This window comes from Acomys russatus, chromosome 24 (genome assembly GCF_903995435.1).
Source record: "Acomys russatus chromosome 24, mAcoRus1.1, whole genome shotgun sequence".
NCBI classification, from domain to species: Eukaryota; Metazoa; Chordata; class Mammalia; order Rodentia; family Muridae; genus Acomys; species Acomys russatus.
In genome coordinates, this window is record NC_067160.1 from 30,104,834 (window position 1) to 30,127,259 (window position 22,426).

A 22,426-nucleotide genomic window follows, 5' to 3' on the forward strand; every position below is an offset into this window, starting at 1 on the left:
ATAACAAATAATTTAAGGCTAAAATATTTGGTATTCATAATCAATGCCAGCAGCCTCCCTAGTCTAATAAAGTAAACATGCACAACAAATACAAATTTGAACAAAACATTACAATTTTTATTAGATATTTATGTTTGTATGGGTATGTTCTACATCTGTGTATGTGTGTGTATGTGTGTGTGCATATGCATGTATGTATGTATATGATTTTACTGCCCTGAAAGCTATCCACTCATGTTTGGCTTAATACATATATTAGAAATTACAGGGAGAATATCTCCACTTCAAATATATATTTATATATTTTCCAGAATATTCAATATAAATATGCCATATATAAATCATGCCATAAAACTAAATGCAAAATTTGCACATTATTGCATGCTTGATGTGATAATACATGCCCACTAATAGCTTCCTTATAATGGCCTCTCTTCAGAACTCATGTTCCGCACGGTAACAACACTGGAATAAAGAGTTCTCTGATATCCTTGCTGGACTAAGATAGACCTCTCGGATTTCATACAGAGGACTATCTTGTAAGCCAAATACTGGACTAATACTAAATCAAAACATTAAATAATGGCTAAAGGGGTGTTGTGTTATGTGAAGCGGTCGGAGTTCATTTTTCTTAGTTTGGCTGGAAGATTCCCTTCCATCCTGGCAGGTCCTCCAGCCATTTTTTGAAGCTTTGGTGGCAAATCAGCCACAGACTGGCTCATGGGATCAGATAACATCTTGGTTGTCTTAGATACCAGTTTTTCTTCAGAGTTGCCAGGAACCGAACTTATTCGTTGGAGTTTCATGGGCAAATCACCCAAACTGTAGGCCTTCTCTGAAGTTGTAGAACTCATCCTCAGGAGTTTTTTGGGAAAGTCTTCTCTCCCAGTAATTTTCTGCAGCTTGGATGGGAGTTTTGTGCTAATGTCATCTAGGCCATCTAAGCACTCCACGGAATTGTGTCTTTCTTTGCTGTTGGTTATGGCTGGTGCTATTAAAGGGGAGGCCATGAGAAGCATTTCCTCCTGCTCCTTCACACTGTATGGAGGGGTCGGGACTTCAAATGTTGCATGGAACTGGGAGTAATCGACTTTAAAGAACCCTTCTTCTAAAGAGATTACAGGGAAAAAACGATGACCCCAAAGAACTTCATCCTCTGTGTATGATGTTCGAGCTTGACAAGTCATTCCTGCAAGCAGAAGGAAACTCTTTGATGAATTATGCAGAGTGGAAGCAGGGGAAAAAAAGCAGGAATCAGTTCTGTTCACAGATTCATGTAAGTAGACCACGCAGTATAAGAGCTTCAAAGTTTTACTCTCTGTTGAAGCTATGGTACATATACTTTCCTACATACAAGATGCTGTAAATGCTCAGATTCACAAGATGTATGGTTCATTATCTACACATCCAGCCAAAACCCAACATAGAATAAATCCAGCACACTTGTCTGTAGCAAGAAGATAGAGGAGAAACTGTAATCATTTGCTTCACCTAACAAGCAAGGTGGTATGTCAAGTACATCAGGCTTTGAACCCAAACTGCACCAAGACAGTAAAGGTAAAGAGGTTACAAAGTTTCAAATCACTTCCTGTAACGTAACAAATAGTTACACCAAGAGTTGCATGCTATGAGCAGAAAATAAAAGTTATCTATAGAAGCCTAACAAATCATGGCGTTGCCTTTTAATAAATAATAAGAGTTCATTTTCCCCTCTTCAGTTAGTGACACCAAGCCAGGGGAGAGAGGATCACATAAGCTCTCTGTCCAAAGTACTTTTTAAATTAATGAAGATGGAAATTTTCTATGCTTGATAACGGCGAGTCATTGTGGGAGTTCTGCCTTTGAGAGCCATGAGGTCAGAATTAACTTTGATTGAAGTTGTATAAATTATGATGGTGACATAGCTAATTTGCATCTCAAATACATCATATTCTATTTCTGCTCTACATATTTCTGGAAGAAGTGCTGGATAACAGATATAAAATCATGCCACTTATATGTTATGTTACTAGAATACAATGTATTTTCTGGTACTCTTGAGTATCCAATTTTGTTCTCTTCAAATATAACTTATTTACTTTGTTATTATCTGATCACTAAATCTCTGAATATTAACCACTTGAAAAGTAAGTTACAATTTAAAATCATACATTGAATTTCATCCTTTGAATCACACTATGATTTTCTGTGAGAAGAAAGACCATCGCTTTCCTCTATCCTCACAGTCAAACTTCTAGGTTATTAAAATATAGTCATAGAACTAAGAACTAATTATCCCTCCTTAAGAACTATGTATTATCTGATGAACAATGCCCATTTTCCTTCTGTAGATGAACTCCATCGCACAGGTGACTTCTCTTGGTTGAAAACCTAAAGGAATTTGAATACAGGAATATTGTGCTACCTGAAAAGCAATCTCTCACAGTACTTACAGAGAATTAGAATTGAAGTCTGTCATTTTAAAAGCCACATTGAAAAGTCAAATCCTTCATTGAATCCATCCAAAATCATGCCAAGTGGACATTATTGGCTACATAGTAATCATTACATGCCATCTTTCATAGGGGATTGAAACTTTCTAATGCAGAAAATAAGTGCTCATGTCATGATAGTCACTGTGCTAATGGTCCTTGCTCTTCAGCCTTATCTTCAATGTAGTCTTGTTAGAGAGATGTACTTCATTTCATACAAAGATAAGTAACCCAGGGTCAGGGGATTAAGTGTGAACTTATGGAGAAACAGGTTTAACAAGCTGCAGATAAAAACACCAGTATAATTTTATATTTCTCCTCTCTCTCTCCTTTCCCTCTCACACACACTCCTCCTTTCACTCTTTCTCCCTTCTTAACTCCTTCCAGGCCTTCCTCCCGCCTCTACTTTTAATGTTTTAGTTATGAGACTAAATCCAGTCATCACTTTAGCACTGATATGATACATATTTACCTGACAGTGACAAAAATCACAATTTCTAGTAAATATTGTGTCAAAAACATCCCTTTTTATACTCACATGTGAAATTAATTAAATCAGTTCAAAAACTTACTTCTAGGCTTTATACACACTAATAGAAAATAATTTTGTATTTCAAACATATGTATAATTCCTTACTAAATAATTTGTAAGAAAATATTGGATTGTCATTTCATCTTAAAAAAGAAAAAGGAATCTCCTGATATATCTCCTTACCATTATTTGAAGAATCTGAGGACAAACTACACAGAAGAGTAAATATCCTGTATGCTAAATAATACAGCAATATTTTTTCATTCCTTCCTCCCAAAAGCCATTCTGTATGGAGTTACAAAATCATTCTATATGACTTTCATGGAAGAAAACTATCATTAATGTATTTTATAGTGAAATAAGGATATTTCTCCTAAAACACATTTTAATTTAAAACAAACCAACATTTTTATTCCATTTTATAAGTGTGGTTCAGTAGAACTGCATGTCAGGGCATATGCTCAAGATGTCAGTGGTCTGATCCTGTGGCGGCTGTGTTAAGTTCATCCTAAGATTTCTGGAAGCACTATTGTGAATGAAATAGTCTTATAGTATATTGCAACCATGATCTTCCTGCAGTTATTCCTGACAGTCAGAGTAAACACTGAAACAAAATCGGACAGCCCATTCTGTTACAGATTATCTCTTTTGTTTTCGTTTGTTTCTTTATCTTTTGGTTAGGCCCGTTGATAAAATACAGTCACCAATGTGGTTGATTGGTCTTTCTGACTCAATATTCTCACTTCCTTCTTCACCTCCAAAGCAACTCTTATACTAGAGGTTGTGTGATTATGGCATTCTAAAGCCTATCCTGCCCATTGTCTGAGATTTATGCAGGCCATCTCTACACCAGTGGAAACAATGGACAATTATTGAGTTAGTGATAGGCTGACAGTTTAATTAAGGACTTGTAATAACACAAAGCCTTGTCATTTTCCCCTCAAAAGCTCTGAGACTTTTTTATTGTAATGAATGCTGGCTGAGATTAAACATACGACCTTGGGCTAGGGTAAATAAAAGATTGGGTATAGGATATCCCAAAGAGGTCCTTTGTATTGCATTTACCATTCTAAATTTATAATGCTACTAGAATAAAACACATTAAACAATAACATATACCCTTTTTAAATCTGTGAATCAATGCATGGAACAAATCATTTTTTTTTTTCACAAGATGTTTTTCATCCAAAGACACAGAAGTCCCAGCTATTTCCAGCAGTGGCATCTGCTGCTTCGCCAGTTTCCACAGGGATGAGCGCGTGTTGATTTTCACCACATTTGTTCCAGTCTGTAATCTGGTTAAAACATGCAAACAGACATCCCGCCAGCTGAGAGGTGCAGTCTCATAGTACCCTTTGAATATTAGTGTCTACCTGTAGTTACTTTAACTCGGCAGATATCTTCAGTCATGAAATAAGCATGGTTTATTTTTATATAGTCTGAATTAGAAAAAGCCATGTAGTGATAGAGCATTCTAGAAGGAAAAATGCTCTAATGCATGCATATTCTTAGAAAACATAATTGTGACTAATTTCAAGCTCCTCAGTTAAAGTTCGCATTTTATTTTGGGGGACATCAGTTAGGGATAGATTTTGCAAATGAAGTGGGTTCTTAATTACATGTAGACTTATTGTCTAAGGCAAGGAATGGCAATCATAGATATTTTTCTGTTATCCAGTATATAAAGCTTCATTGTCATTATTCATTTTAAATTATTTCAAATTATTAAGATCCCAAAGTAAGACAAGATTTTACAACTATAATTTGTGTGGCCTTAGATGTCCCTTATGTTTTCTTACAGACAATGGCAGTATAGAAGGATGGAACAGAAAAAGAAAAGCTAATGTGCTGGGTACTTTTCTTGACAAAACAATTGACAAAAGAAAATAAAACAAAAAATTAAAAAGGAAAAAAGAAAAAGAAAAAAACAAAATTAAACAAAACAACAACAACACACACACACACACAAACACATGGAGTTTATTTTATGGGATAGCTACTCAAGCCATGGGACTTCTCCTGGAGTGTGGTTGATATACCCAGTGAAACTGCATTGGAGAAAACTGATATACTTTTTTCCAGCAGGTGCCAGTTCAAATAGGATTTTGGCTAGTGGTAGGACCCCTAAGATTTTCGTGTTTTGGTGTTTGTTTCTTTGTTTCTGAGCTTGAGGGGAGTGGAGAGATAGAGTTTGTAAATGTCTATGAGCTGATAATTAAAAAGTAATTGCTGATATATAAAGGGATTGGACATTAATTTTCTATGTTCCAATATATCATTGAGACAGTATCACAGATTTTCATGTACACATCATATAAAGTTATCTTTATGGAGGAAGGAGAACAATCACCACCTACACTTCCAACCTCTACGTAGAGTCATGAAAGGATTTTGTTGTCTCTAGTTCATAAAGGTAGACACAGTTTAGATGGCTTTAGGATAAGTGATAGCTAGTTAGAAATACAACCGACAAGCAAATCCACCTGCTCTTCAGCACCTTAAAATTGTTGCCTCACACATTTCATTTTGTTGTCAGCACAGTTAAATTGTATATAGTAAATATAGCAGTACCCTAAACTTCTTCCTCAGTGAACAACATTTGTTGAGGGCTTTACCAACAATGTTCACGAGCACCAGTCTGTGAAGGAAGAGCCAAACACCTGCTTCCAGCTCTAGAGTCTGTAGTATCTCACTACATTCATAAGGTCCTGTATCCACAATGTTACATTTTTATAATTTTATTTCCCTCAAATTCACTCAATTTAAGTTTCTCTAGTTTGTTGGGATGGTCTATGGCTTTCTATGAATTATTACCCTAGGGAAGCATGATGGATTAAATACCCAATGTGGCTTTCTAGAAAATAGTGAGTCTAGCTTTGGCTTTTAATTTAATATTCATTTTTCTGTCATTAAAAAGGAAAATTTCCATTATTTAAACCATGTGCTGATAATATTTGTGGATGTATAATGTCAAATGTCTCACTAAGCACTTTCTGTGGGACTCTAATCTTTACAGTACTTTGAGGTATATGAGATACAGTTACAACTTTCCCAAATTCTTGAAGTAAAACTAATCATAGGATCATCACATAACCTTGATGGAGCTGAGGCTGAATTGAAGAAAACGGACCTAGAAAGACATGTGCTTAATCCCTATATTATACTGGTTCTCTATCAAGTTGCACTATGTAGCTAAAAAAGGAATGAAAGTGAGTATAAGAGCATTAGACATGTAGACAATGAATATTCAACTTCTAGTGTTAATTTCTATGCATGGAGTAATGAAGTTCTGAGGTAGTTCCAGGACACCTAATTTGATATGACAAGTACAAAAATAAAGCATAAGAAAAATTATCATTTCTATGTGAACAGTGAAGGCCCTTTTTACAGATCGAGGAAGTAAATAACTCTCACCCCAAACTCTGTGTGCAATTCCTAGTATTAGCACCTAGGCTTTATAATGTTGGAAGGTTTCTGCACTTGCTTTGTTGATTCTCAGTTGCTTTAATCTTTAAACCATAAATCTTATTGATTCTTATTCCTTTCCTTGGGCCCAATAGAATCACCGTATGAGTTGTTGCTTGTAAATTTAAAAACATTTAAATAATTACTAGATATTATTTAATATAACCATTAATTCTATGCCATATGCAAAATATATGACAAACCAATAGTGCCAGTATATATTTTTTTAATTTTTAATTATTAATTTATTCTTGTTACATCTCAATGGCTATCCCATCCCTTGTGTCCTTCCATTCTTCACTCCCTCCCCTTTTCCCCTTATTCTCGTCCCCTATGACTGTTCCTGAGGGAGATTACCTCCCCCTGTATATGCTTATAGGGTATCAAGTCTCTTCTCGGTAACCTGCTGTCTTTCCTCTGAGTGCCACCAGGTCTCCCCCTCCGATGTGGGGAGAGAGGTGCCAGTATATTTTAACAGTTAAAAAAAAAAATTGAATCGTCACTTAACCACAATAGAAGTTCTCAGTTTATATTCCTCTGACTATTGGTTAAAATAATCTTGTTTTTGGTAAGATAACAATGATAGTATTAATTATATGCAGCATACTTGACAGTGGACCAGGCATTGTGTTATGTAGCCTAACATTGTTCTACACTTTTACAGGGGCACTCTGAAGTGAGTTTACTGAGTCCACACTTCAGGGAAATTACTAGATTTTGGACGATAACAGAAGCAGAAAATCATCACAGAACTTAATCCAGAGGCTAAAATTGATGGCAAACCTAGAACGTCAACAAATACTTATATCATATAGTCTTCAGTCACAGTGACCAGAGTTAACTCTACCATATGAGTGAGTATAGGCAGATAGTAGTCTACGGATTAAGTAGGTCATTACACTGTTTATTTGTCCTTGTAAACTAATTAGATATACCTACAATGATATGAACATAAATCTTTTGATATAAATGCAGCTGATAGTCTAGTCTCTGAAAAAGCGGGTCACATCAGCCCTGGAGGCCACTTGTACAATGAATGAATCATTTTAATGCAAGACCCATGTGATATCAAACAATCGTTGCCAGTTCAATATTAACTAATATATAACCTTGAAGAAGTAAAAGCTGATAGACCTTTTGACTCTTCAGTTTTGTTATTTGTTAAGTTGAATTTTCCCTCCCAAGAATACTCTGAGGATAAAGTATGTTTTAAAAATGTGTATAAATTGCTTCCAAAATACACAGTGATCACTTTATTCAGGAAGTGTGTCCAAATGCAGGCTATATAAATAAAAGTTTTATTTACATTCACCCAAATACACAAAGCTAAACATTTTAACCAAAGTAATATTTTCCTTTCTTAAGTCCTTATTTTCTATCTTTTCTTTAAATTGGCAGTTATTGTCATAAATGTATCAGCTGAAAATTCATGCAGGCCATGTCACAAAATAACTTCACAGTCTACCTTGTATATTGCTTTAAAGACTATTGAATAAGTTCTAATGCCGTTTCTTCCTTAGGGTACTTCTAGAATTTCCTGCAAGCCCCTGACATAATAACTGTTGGGCACACTCAGCATTCTATGCTTAGTTTCTGTTCTACAGCACTGTACTGAACCAAATTTTAAACTACAAATTTTCCAAAGAAGCTCATGATATTTTAACTCTTGTTTACGAAACAAAAAGACACTGTGTATGTCACTGCTCAATAACACTGAGGTTATTGACTCTTCTGGGATATATACTGCAAAGTCATTAAATCTATAAAAATTGCTTCCAGAAACTGCAGCGTTCAAATGGAATCATTTTAAACCCCAACACACTCTGCCAAAGCAGACCTATAGAGAACACTTACAGGACTATATCCAATTTGCTACTGTGCTCTATTCTGTACAAGCATGTGGTCTTACGGTATGTTCTGAGATATCAGTTGGCTAATTTTTCTCAAGTGAGGTGATAGATTTGTTTTAAATAAAACAGAAAAAAAATTATGATTATAAGGAAATAAAGCCAAATAAGGGATTTGGCAGCTGATATTTAAAATACACTTCAGGTTTCTAAAATCTCAAAGTAAAAGGGAAAAAATATTTTTGACAGTGACCTACAGATTGAGTGTCTAGGTTCCAGGACAGACTAGAAGAGTGGACGCTCAAGTTTATTGAAAAGCATACAATGTGTAGGTAGTCTTCAGAACACCCTGGAGGACAATGTAATAGTAAACAAGAACAGAAATGTAGGCTATTGATTGGACATTGTTCCTGTAGGACCAATGACATGCTATTTAAGTCACATGTAACTTAGCTGAGATAAAATATTGATTTTAGTAAGGCTAATAGTATCTAATTCCCAAGCTGTTTGCAACATAAATATGTTTGTGTGTGTGTGTATGTGCATATATACGTATGTATGCATGCATGCATATACATAGGTATATATAATCAACTCATGAATCTATTATCTTAGGCACTAAATAATAAATGGTGGATTAGTGGAAGAAATTATTCATCACACTGCTATGGCAGTTTCCACTAGCCTAAAGGTCAGTTTAGATTTAATTTATGTATTTTCTAATAATCATCTCCATTCTCAGAACCAACTCAAAGCAAATTAAATTGTTTATATTTTTATGATTCTCTGGTGATCTGAGTTCCACCATGGTGCCTACATTGTCCTGGGGTCTGAGAAAGCACTTACTATGAACATATCAAACCCCACTATGCATCTGCCTCCGCCTGAAGAAATATAACTTAACTAGAACAGAGCTCCTCCCCTTGGGTAAGTTTCTGAGCCACTGACAAAGCACCGCCTCCAGCTTTGCGGAAAGCATTGCTAACTGCCAAATTCGCTTTCATCTGATTATTCTTCCCTAAATTTCACAGTGGAAATGCTCTCTTCTCAGCCTACCTATTTCAGGATTTCTTCTTGTAGTATCTATTAAAGCATGCTTGCTTGCATGGTCAATTATAGAACCAAAACAGATCAAGGTTTGCCATTGTTCTTTTCCTAACAAGACAAGATTTAGTTTCCAAAATACTTGCATTTCATAGCAACAGTATAATTGAGTTACTGCAGAGGAATGACCTGTAGATGACGGATAGAACATAAGATTATTTTAAAAAGAAAAAAGTAACAAATGTGTAACTTAAAAAACACAAAAGAGCATCTTGTTAAGAGACGTTAACAATTAATTTTGTGGGTAAACATATTCCTACTCAAAAATAGGGGAGGATGACTTTTAAAATATACCCTAAAGCAAAACACAGGTAAACATTTTAATATTGCATACAAATTAATATAATTAAATGCTTAAATTCATATCCATCTTCAAAGTTATCCCCCAAACAATGTCATACCTAACAACATAAAGCCCACACAAACTAACAAGTAAAATATTTCTAGCATGTTTTCCAGATATTCTGATATGCCTTTGTCAGTTAAAAACATTAACAAAAATATTTGTTAGCACTTAGTAAAAAATGTGCCATATCAGAAGCAATTGTATGTATATAATTATGTAATTCCTCAGTGTCTGTGAAGAATTTTATTTTCCTTGTATAATTTATGAAGATAATAGGCCATACACACATCTCTACTAAGTCACAAAATTTTAATGGCTAGAGAGGTTTGCTTTTAATTCATCCATGCTACCTCAAAAGTCTGGAATTTCTTCATCCATCTCTCTGTCAATAATTCGTCAGATGCAAAGCACAAATCAAATACATGGAACTTTACTACATCATTGCCAGTTCTTATATTTTATCTTTGTAGCTTTTAAATATGTTAAATTGCCTCACTTGTACATGCCTGCATGTGTATCAACATTCCTTACTCACAGGAAACTATAAGTGTCTAGACAGTATCAATAGTAACTTTCATTCATTTATTTATCATGTACTTTCTCCAAAACATTGTTCTAGTGTTTGTTTACAAGTGCTGCAGAATGGAGCTCTCACCCTCCATTTGTTCATTTTAAACTTATCAGAAATAGTCCTTATTGACTGTGTGAGCAAACAGTGCACCAGTGATGAGAATATGTATGTAAAACATGTATTTAAAAGAATAACTATCTGAATTTACACTTTAAGGTACAGCTTGCATTTAATAACTTCCTGTACCAATAGACTCGCTTCAGATGGCATCAGGATTCCTAAGGGCCAGTGAGATGACTCAACAAAAAAAAAAAAAAAAAGCACCTGCAGCCAGGACAGAGCAAGTGAGTTCCAGCCTTGAGGCCCACTTACTGGAAAAAAAAAAAAGAACTGACTCTTGCAGGTTTCCTCTGACCTCCAAAGCTATGCTGGGTTATGTGTTTACACTCATGTGCGCGCTTACGCGCATGCACACACACACGCACGCACACACACACATACACACACACAAACATGCAAGCAAAATGTAAATAAGGAAAGAAACCTCCATAAAGAAGACCTTAGCTACATCATCTACCTAGTTTCCAGTGTTGTACCAGGAACCAGATGCTCTGTTCTCCAGGAGGAAGGGCGGAAAGGAGGGAGGAAGCAAAAAGTTAAGTGCTAATGGTGATCTTAACACTTTCAGTCGTTTCTATCTAATTATTAGTAGATTATTTTAATACCAATAACCAAGAGTCAGTAGCAAAACTGGAGAAAACTTAGTTATTAATGGAAAAAACATCTATAATATCTCAATCTAGATTAATATGCACATTGAAAATGAAGGAATTTGTGGTTCTTGTGAGCTAAAAACTTGACCCAGAAGCATACATACAAAAGCTCATTAAGTTGGTTACTGAAGCAAGCAAACAAAATATAAAAATAGACTATGTGCAAAGTGATAAGTAATACATGTCACTTTAGATGATAACATCATATTTCTATTATGCAAGTATGAAGATATAGATGTAAAGATGATTATTAGAGTTAATTTACCTGGAATTAGCTAATAAAGCTGTATTATAACTAAATCAGCATGCAATTTTGTATAAACTTCAGCATTTGGCTCATACTGCACCTATTATTTTGGTGAAATATTGTCCCTCATATCACTAAATCAGTTGCCTCATACTATGCAACACATCTATTTCTACCTGAGAGTTTAAAACTTGTTTTCTCCTAGCTCATGGCTCTTCCTTTTTTATAGAGACTGACACATCTTTTACAGTCACCAACTGTGGCTACTTTTTAACATCTTCTTTGGCAGAAATTCAACTACATTTTGTTTGCTTACAGGCTTAGAACAGAGCTGAATAAACATTTGCAATTCAGCAGTTGTTCTGGTTTTACGCTTTGCAGGAAAAGGTCAGAGGATTTTTTTATTCTAATTTTGCCATTATGCTATTTTTAGAGGCCAAGTGAAAAAATAAATTCTCTATAATTTTAAGAGAATTGTTTTGGGAGTATATTTTTCTTCTAAGTGTGAAAATGGCACATCACAGTAATCATCACAAATACATGTTCATTTAGCACATATATTTTTTAAGCAAAATGAATGATCGATTGTACATGTATGTACAAGTCTTTTGAGTGCATTTAATTTTAGGGCAAGACAGAGTCTAGAGACTACAGTCAAACTATTCAAAGTTTTCTAAACACATTGGTTCATATCTCCTTTAGTATTTCTCTAATTTATCTCAATATTATAAAACATAGATTACTTTCCTGAAGCTAAAATCTTGAAGAAGTATAAAACTAATGGTGTATGAGTTATGAGACATTGTGACTTCCTTAAATTTGGCTTTATCAGAAGGAAATGATAACCAAATTCTGTATATTTATACTAAAATGGACCACACTCCAAAAACAAATTAACCATTCTCCCAAGTTTTTAAGTGAAAAATGACCTGTCTGCAAGCCTTCCCTTAATGTATAGATCCTCTGTCTAGAGGCAAATATTTCTAATGGCCTGCTAACATTGGAGAAATGTTATAATACTCCATCTTTGAGAAATGTTTTGATAGTATCATTTGCCTCAACAGAGAGAGAGAGAGAGAGAGAGAGAGAGAGAGAGAGAGAGAGAGAGAGAGAGAGAGAGAAGTGAAAATTAATACTAATTTTGTTTGAAAATGCTCTAAGGAAATATATTTTTATTTACCTAGAATTAATATAATATATGCATATATGCACTCATATGTTTATATGTATAAATGAATTTATGACACTTGGACTGGCAATGCTTTCTTAAGAGCCACTGTGCTAGTCAAATCCCTAGTGCCAGGCATGAGATGGCCCCTTCCAACTTGTTGGACATGGGAGTCCAAGGAATGTAATGGATGAGGAAACTTTGTTATATCTGTACTATGGATTATTAATCAATGTTCCTTAAATGAACTATTTAGGCACAGAAAAGGGTGATAGAGTCCTAACTACATATTATTAATTTAAGTAATCTATTCTGAGGGTCATGTAGGTAGCATTAGTCCAAGGACTCTTTAGGGCAAAATAAATTGTAGCGCCCTAAAGAGTTGTCAAGATCTCTGAACTTCTCTTTCAAGAGGTAGTCAGCGACTTGTGGCTGTTACTAATATTAATGTGTTAATATTTGTAATAGGGAAATAAAAGTGTCTTACACAAAACTACAGCTATTGTAGGAATTTTGACTTTTCCATTTCCTTTGGACGCAGCCAAAGTTCTATTTGGCAAATATCTTCTGTTGCGCATAGAAGAGACACTCTACTTATCTGGAAACATTTCCTATTCCATGCAGTTGGGGGAAGCAGCTTTGTTGAGGCTTCAAACAGTGTGAGGGTCTTCTGCAGAGATCACCTAGCTTGATAGATAGAGACAAATCTTTCATAAGCTCAGGAGGAAAACTGGACAGAAGATAATGGCCAGACACACAGCGGTTGCGGGAGAAGAACATGGTATTTAGAAGATAAAATACACAGGAACTTACAGTGTTTTTGCGTTTAGTAAATAAGGCTGGCTACCGAAAATTTTGTACTGTTAAAATGATGAAAAAGGATATGTTCTTAAAAGTCACTGGGAATTTTCTAAGAACATAAAACTAAAATAATAGCTGAAAACATACCCTTGTATTTCTCGAACTTTCTTCTGATCAGCTAGCAGACCACGGTGCTCCTAGGCCATCAGGAAAATAATCATCCCTGATCTAGTCACGTGCCTTGAAACTACGGGCAATTACTGTCCCTGCATTCTGCTTAGATCAGAGGACGTGTTATGATCAAAGTGTCACCTCGTGCTTCAAGCTTCTATATCTGGAATTAATTCTGTTAATTACAGCCTCTTTGGTTTACTCTGGATCTGCTTACAGAACACTGGCTGGCTCTCAGCCAGCTAATCAGAACAAATAGATTAAGTCTGAAACACATGCTGTACATTTTAATGGCACTGTTTTTTCAAGGCTCTTTTTGGAGTACCAAGAACCTGATGGCAGTTTGGTGATATAAAAATTGAGTTTTAATGAAGGCCATGAACTTTCCTATAATTTTATAGGGACTGTTCAGATATGGGCATAATTCACTGCTGTTTTTGTAAGATAGCAATCACAAAACTGGAAAAGAAAATTACTTTTATTAGAGCATAGATGAAAATAAGAGCATGTTCTTTGTAAAAAACAAAATAAAAAGAACCAAAACACCATAAACTTTACATGCAGTGTAGGGCAAGTACCTGGTCTAGACTGATTTTGATCGAAGAGGTTCAGGAAACACAGCTAAGATTCTAGCTCCTTACAGAGGAAAAAGAAGTAAGGAACCTGCCACCCCCACAGTAGCCAGCCACATTTACTTCATCCTTTTCACACAGTTTGTAATATAGGTGATGCTAAAACAGTGAGATGAAGATGGGCCCCATGCTGAGACTAAATGCACGTTGTCAGTTTTTCACTTACAATGAAGAAAATTGTATGTCTAAGTTAACCAGATTAGTTTAATTCTCTGAACAGGTTGAAAACATTCTGCGTTACCTCTTATTTTAACTAGTAGTTTGGTTGCTATTAGAATATTCAAATGAAAAAGCTGCCTGTCTCGTTTTCTGTTTTCATTTAACAATAACTATTTTGTTACCTGTTTTGATGTTCCATCACCCATTTTCAAGATACAAAATCAAAATGGTACAGTAGGTAATTTCAATAATCACTACAGATTTAAAGATTTTGTTTTTTGGCTTCAAAGCTAGATATTTCATAAAATAATTCATCTTTAAAATTGAATATATATATAGCATAACACATTTTAATATACTAAATTATTTTTTAATTCTTTGTTTGAAAAATTCCATCTAAATTTTCCCCTCAATCTCTTTATCAATACAGGGGAAATTTATTGATTTTGAACGATTGTGTGTATAATGGGCATAAAATTAGAGAGTTTAAGTGGCACAACACTGACAGCACATCCACAAAGTTCAAGGGCAGAACTCAGAGGGGAGGCAATAAATAAATACCTAAGATGATGCCTTATACTAACCAAGAGTAGACTGTCCTGGGGTAAGTGTCTAGTGATGTTCTTATCACCACACTCATACTCAGTCCAGAGGTTGCATCAACGACTCTGGCTAGTCTTAACAAGTTACTAGCAAAAATGCCATTATTCACCCCAGACCAAGCAAGCTGATGGTCCTAGAAAATTACAGACTCCTAGCTCACCTTTACCCCCTCCCATAATGAAGAGACTCTGACTCTGTTCTGCCTTAGCTTCTCACATATGTGGGAGGCAGACAGGTCTTGGATAATGGGAATTGCAATAAGGCATCTACAGCTTGTAATTGCTATAAAAACAAAACAAAACAAAGGTACAGGTGAAAGGGGTTTTCATATGAAGATTCTTTGCAGTGAAAGTTGCCTTGACCTTGAGAACACCCTATCTCACAATTATTAGGTATAAACAATAACAATTTTCAGACATTTTGTTGTGGTGTTAAGCCATTGTCATCAAGCTGCTTATTAACTTCTGAGACTGAGCTTTGGCATAATTACAACATAAATCTTAAATGTATCACTCATTTATTATATAGGTAAATATTAAAGTAATCAAGGACAGAACATGGAAAAATGTGTTTTCTGGAGTCTAATATATATACATATATACACAACTGGGACACAAGTTGCATTTCATGAAGCCTGAGTTAGTTACAGTAAATGTATAACTTTGTCCTGATTCTGAGCACTGCAATCACTGAAAGACACTGGGGAATGAAATTGCTTGTTTTGTTTTCTGTAAGCCATATGCCTAAAGCATATATATTCACATTGGGCAATACCTATTAAGACACAAGAGATACGATAGACTAGCAAACGTCTTATTATACATGAACATTTTTAAGCACACAGGCTGGAAGAATATTCAAGCATTTCTGAAAGTTCAGAAAATAAGCCTGTAAGAGTCATCTGAAATTATTCTAACTCTACTCCTATGTTGTGTCTCTTGAGCACTAGAGAGTCTGCTAGTTGGCGATGCCTTGACACACAGAAGATTTCTGTGAATTGTGTTTGAAGCAAGGGACATCTCTGCGAAAGGGCAACTGACTTCTCTATACTTGCCAATGGAATATGAGCAGCCTGCTTAGCAGAGCAGCTGTTACACTGATTCAGGAAAAACAGCACTCTGCAGAGGCCTTCAGGGAAATTTGAGTTGAGTACTAAGCAATGGAAGAATGATACACTTTTTAATATAAACCTCAAAAGGATGAAGAGCCCCATTCAATGCTTCTTTGATTGAAGCTGAAAAAAGAAACCAATAAACAAAACTCTTGAAAATTACAGTTTTTCCAATTATGACTGAAGCATCTGGATTCCAAGAATTTTCTCAGCTGGTAAAAAGAAATATAAATTAGTTTAGATATGTGATTCTGTTAGAATATCAGTTAGCAAAAATGAAAGGAAAATATAGTCAGATGTATTAAGATATGTGTTAATCTATAAATAGAGGTCTGGAGAGGCCTCGTCTTGGAGAATAGTATGTATCACCCAGTTGTCTCTGGTTTTCCCCTAAAACCATACACATAAAAGTACTATTAATATTACATAGATATATGGATTCAGAAGGTTTTTATATATATAGCATGTATTGATATAACATCGATTACATAAAAGAGCACATTAATGTGAAAGCAAGGGCTGACATAGAAGAGATTGGAGGAAGGAAAGGGAGGGGGAAATGGTATAATTATGTCATAATCTCATATATATTATTTTTAAAATAAGAAATTGTACAAAGTGCCTAGAGAGCCTGCATATTTTGCATGTTGATTTGGCCTGTAAATAAATAAAATTTCAAGAAATGTCTTAACACACTACATTACACACACACACACACACAAACACACACACACACACACATAGAGATACACATACACACTCTAACACAGAGACAGATAATTCATTTAAACACATGAATAAATTTTCTATGTATTATAAACAACTGCCAGTACAGTAATTATATATACCATTGGTGTAAAAATTATAGTCCAAACTCACAATATTGATTATAAGTACCTTGATTTTATTCAGCTGGTGTCCCTAATCAAGGAGCTTGAAAGCAGACATGTTGGAACGCTATATAAAATCATTGGCTAAAGGAGAAAGAGTCCACTGAAGGGGGAGGGTAGGAAGAAACAAGAAACCTGACAGTTTCTTTATTTTTAAGCCAAGCTTCAGCCCAACAAATAAAACGTGTTCATCAGAGTTGGAGAAGGCCACGTGTCCACCAGGAAGACTCCCTTCGAGCAGGGATCAACAAACGATAGGCAAAAATCCAGCTTGCCACCTGCTTTTTAATTAATATTTTATTCCAGTAGTCACTTCTTCATTTCTGTGTCATTTACCACTGTTTTTTTTTTTTTTTTTTTTTTTTTTGCACTACAACCAGAGTGGAGAGTCAGAACAGAGACCATGGCCTGCAAAGATTCCCACATTTAGCATCTGGTCTTACAGGAAGAATAGCTAACCACTATCTTACACTTAATTTATTTGCATTTCATATAAGTACCCTGTTTTTAATATGCTCTTAATGTAAACACTTAGTAATTGAAGATTATCCATAGTCACTTATTCTATTTAAATACAAAGTTATATTTCATGTTTTGTTTGCAGGTAAAATTTAGTATGTCTTAATAAATTAACCATAAAGAAGTAATAAAGTTTTTTCCATGTTAAATGAAATTTGAAATGCCCCATGAACTGAACTACAAATGTTGTCTTTATCAGATATCATTTCTTACACATGAAAAGAAAATAGGGTAAATATTTTATAATTCTTCAAATATTTCTATATGTACCTGCAAAAGTTTTCAGAGTCATAGGGTAACAGTTTAGAATTGTGTTTTACATTGTCCAAACATTAAGTCCTCTTATTTTTCATTTGCAAAATTTTCACATATTCTTCTGTGAAAATGTTTTCACATGTGCCATTTCTAATGATTAGTTGAGTGTAATCATAGCTTGCTCTTAATAATCATGACTATTGAATAGGAACCAAGTGTCCAGCATGCCTTTAGCAAGTAGCCTAATCTGACTTTTTTCCTTACCCTTTCTTATAAATTAAATATGTTACATGACTAGTCTATAAGGCAATTATATTTAAAATAAGTGTTGATACTGAGAATTTGTGTTGTAAAATGGTGCTTCATCACTGATCTTTTGACTATGAAAAATTTTACACTCTGTGTTTTTGAAGATGTGTACATACATTGTTAATCACTAATGACACAAAGCCTATGCCTCTGAGTCTTCATTCTTGTGCCTAGCTCCTACAAACATTTTCTTGCTATTTCTCCAGATATTTTTAGTGAGCTCATTAATGTGTTAATCCACACATTAGGTACTGACCAGGCCATGAAGGAGAATGAGTTGAGCCAAATATGTTTGAGCCCCACTTTTCCACACCTAAGGGTGTCACTATAGATTGTTTAATGTGATTTCATGCAACTGGAAAGATGTCTTATCAGTTAATAGCACTGAATGTACATCCAGAGGGCCCAGATACAACTCACAGAACTAACACTGTGGCTCAAAGTCATCTGTAAATACAGTTTCAGGGCTTCTGATGTTCTTTGTCCTCCTAGACACCAGACACTCAAAGTGGTACACAGGCATACATGTAGGCAAAACCCCCATAAACGGTAAATGCAAAATGATTTAAACAATAGTATTTCAACAAGTGAAAACCAATGGATTATAGCCCATGTATCTCTGGAACACAAAGCACAGAATGTTGCTCTGTACAATAAATATCAGGAATGTAATTAGAGGATGACAAAACATGATTCTAATGAAACCTAATAGCACAGGCTTGCAATCCCCACTACTAATGAGCCTGACATGGGAGAATGAAAAAATACAATGAGAACCTAGGAAAACCACAGAATAAAGCATGACCACCTGGGTAAGATCTTGTCTCAAAAATAAAGCCAAAAAAAAAAAAATAGTATAGCTCAATAGCTCACTGGTGTGTACTTGTGTGGCATGTATAAATCCCTACATTTAATGCAAAATATTGATTAAAAAGCTAGAAAAAGAATAGAGATATATAAAGAACTCAAGAAATTAATCACAACCAAACCAAATTACCCAATTAAAAAAAAAAGATCTGAACAGAGAAGTCTCAACAGAGGAACAGAGAATGAGCGAGAAATACCTAAACAAATCCTTAAAATCCTTAGCAGTTATCAGGAAAATTCAAATAAAAAGGACTGTGAGATTCCATCTACACCTATCAGAATGGCTAAGAGCAAAATTTCAAGTGACAGCACATGACGGCAAGGATGTGGAGAAAAGGAAACATTCCTCCATTGCTGCAGGCAGTGTTAACTTGTACAACTACTATGGAGATGAATCTGGTACTTTTTCAGAAAATGAGGAATAGCTCTACTTCAAGACTCAGCTATACCACTCTTGGGCATACACCTGAAAGATGCTCCACCATACACCAAAGACATTTGCTCTACTCTGTTCATGGCAGCTTTACTTGTAATAGCCATAATCTGGAAACAAGCTACATGTCCCTCAACAAAATAAGGGATAAATAAATTGTGGTGCATTTACAAAATGGGATACTACTGAGCAATTAAAAACAAGTAATCTTGAAATTTCCAGGCAAATGGGTGGAAGTAGAAGTGGTCATCCTGACTGAGGTAACCCAGGCCCAGAAAGACATGCATGGTATATACTCACTTATAAGTGAATATTAGCTGAACATGGATGTCCTCTAAGAGACTCCAGCAATTGGTGGATCAGGACAAATGCATGGACTGGCTGCTGGACTCTGGGCAGAGTGCTGAGAGTGGTGTGGAAGACTGGGAGATTGAATGTACCAGAGGGTTCAGGAGACCATCAAGGCCGGGGGATAGGTACCCAGGCATGCCTGCACAAACTTATGCACTAACCAAGGACAAGTTATCCAATGAACCTGGGCCACCTGTTGAACTATAGCCAATGGACTGTTCATTTCTCCAAGGTTGTGGGGGGAGGGGGACTGCTTCTACATGAACTCTGGTGCCCCAGATTTGAGATATGGTCATTTCCCCTTGGTGGGGAGCTCACACCCCTGGGGCACACAGAGGAAGGGGAAGAAGGTTATCTGGATGAGACTTGATAAGCTGTGATCATATGGTATGGGAGGAGGTCCCTTTATTTCAGACATCTAGGAGACGGGGAATTGGGCAGATGCTGGAGGGAGGGTTGGAGCTGGAGGAACACATGAGGGGATAGCAATCAGGATGTGTCCTGAATAAATCATGATAAAATAAAATTAAAAAAGAAAAGTTAACTACATGCATAAAATCATAGACTTTTAAATGAGGAGACAATATATGAACTTGAATGGTAATATAGAAATAAATTATAGACTTGAGAAAGGCACTAATAGATAAAGAAGGACCAAAGTGTTCAAGGAGATGAGGAAGGTAGTGAAACCGTAAGCAATAAATGGTAGATGAGATATGTATGTCTTAGCATCCATGAGCCTGACAGAAGGAAGGTGGATGGAAAATATTAGTTGGCTAAGGGGATAAATGATTGAATAAATAGAGGCATCCCTTATTGCTGGACTTTGGTCATTTATTGTGTCTTTGAGAGGAAATGGCAAGTTACTGTGGTATATTAGTCCTTTTAACCTTTTATCCCTCTATTTTTAATACTCTTCAGTGGTGTAATTCTTTATCAGCTCTTACTTGGTTTGCCACTGTCTTTTTGTTTAGATTCTTATTCAGAAATGTATATTTATTTATAGCAGTAAGAAGCTAAAAAGTCAATTTAATACTTCATATGGGTAATCTTCTATCTCTAATGACTATGATGGTTAGCAGGCAATATAATTTTGTAAAATAAATTTTTAGAAATAACAGTAAAGATATTCTATTAATAAAAATAATATTGTAATATAAATTTTATACACAATTATTTCATGTTAAAATATCCTATATGTGAGTAAGATTATAATACGGAGTGTGATATTAATTTAATATGTGTTAATTTGAAACAATTAAGATATATTAATGCAGACCTATATTGTTTTAATACCAACTGATATTATTTTAATATCACCCATTAATAACACCCAATATTGTGGTAGTAACACTCAATGTCATTTCACCTAAAAAAATATTCAGTGATCATGTGTGTATGATTTATTTGATCTTGACACTTGAACATGTGCTCAGCTTCATCGGCAAACATCTAAAGCAGTACTTCAGATGTAATTATTGGCTTCATAAGAGTATTTTACTACTCCCTTGCTTTAGTGTCTTTGTGGGAACCACTATTGAATGTGTTTTATATTGAAGTGTTTTCAGTCCAGAAGTGGAGAGACTGGAGGGCTGGTAGGCTTTTGGTTCTTTAATGCAGGCAGATGCACACTGATGTTTTAATATTATGCATATTTTCTCATGCTAGTGTCTCCATTGGATCACTATAATCCTTGAAAGCAGAAAGTGTCTTTTGTAAAATGCAAAACAATCTCAAACAATTGCTAGTAATGACTTTTACAATTATACAATTTTGTTGACATTTCTGTGCAAAAACAGTGATGTGTACCTGGATTTTTTGGTTAGAATTCACGAAGAATACTTTTACCAAATTTCCCAACTTCAAAGAAATAGGGTAAATTATTTTTAAATTTTAGCTATTGATAATACACCCAAGAAAATAATACATTTCTAAGAAACAGTGTTGCTCTTCTGGTTTTTTTGGGTCTAAGCTTTACTCTTTCAGTTTTGTTTCTTTAATAAAAAAGGAAAATACAAGAAAGCAGGGAACTTGAACTTTTTGGAAGACTATCTCCTTAAAAATCTACAGAAGGAAATACACAAAATGGGACTGATAATTACTGTGGAAATCAAAGAAGCCTTCAGAGTCCTAACAGGTTTGCTTGCAAAGGGAAAAAAAAAAGTCATCCAGTTATTTAATTCTGATGAGAGATGTGAGTGTGAAAAGAATCACAAGTGCAATTAGCAGATACTTTGGATGTACAAAGCTTAGAAACTGATAAAGATACTTTAACATATATGCATATATGCATAGGCCCAGAGATGGATCACCCAAGAGAGAGTAAAAAAACATGTATATATCTGTTGTCTGAAACAGTGGTAGTCAACACACCATTGTTCACCGTAGAAACTTATGGTTAAAAAGAAAGTTGAATTTATGGCAACCAAGTACCTTTCATAATCAGGGCATTGCTTCTATTAAAGGATATCACTTACAGATTAATATATATATATATGTATATATATACATATATATATATATATATATATATATATATAATTTCTCTCCTCAATTTCTTCTTTCCAAGACATTACACATATGCCTCCCTCTCCTCCGAAAATTAGAAAATCAATAATATTTTGCTCAGGGCATGAGATAAGTAAATAAGGCAACCATTATAAATGGGTACTGGGGCAAAGTGGATTTGAAAATTCACAGCTTGTACCCTCCTACTTTGATCTATGAATGAAACTGAACAAGCCAACAGTTTTTCTGATGTGGTGTAACATCACATACACAGCATAACCTTTAAATGATTT

The 22,426-nt window shown here is 35.0% G+C and overlaps 1 protein-coding gene across 2 annotated transcripts in view; it reads right to left on the minus strand.

Moving 5' to 3' along the window:
• Nucleotides 1-582: 582 nt before the first annotated feature.
• Nucleotides 583-22,426, minus strand: part of Kcnj3 (potassium inwardly rectifying channel subfamily J member 3) — a 145,884-nt gene continuing 124,040 nt past the window's right edge. The window contains exon 3 of one of the 2 annotated variants that reach the window (XM_051166122.1): nucleotides 583-1,189. In XM_051166122.1, the coding sequence (XP_051022079.1) occupies nucleotides 603-1,189 (587 nt within the window). In that variant the 3' untranslated portion in view covers nucleotides 583-602. The remainder of the gene's footprint in view (nucleotides 1,190-22,426) is intronic. The other variant, XM_051166124.1, reaches the window with a different exon arrangement.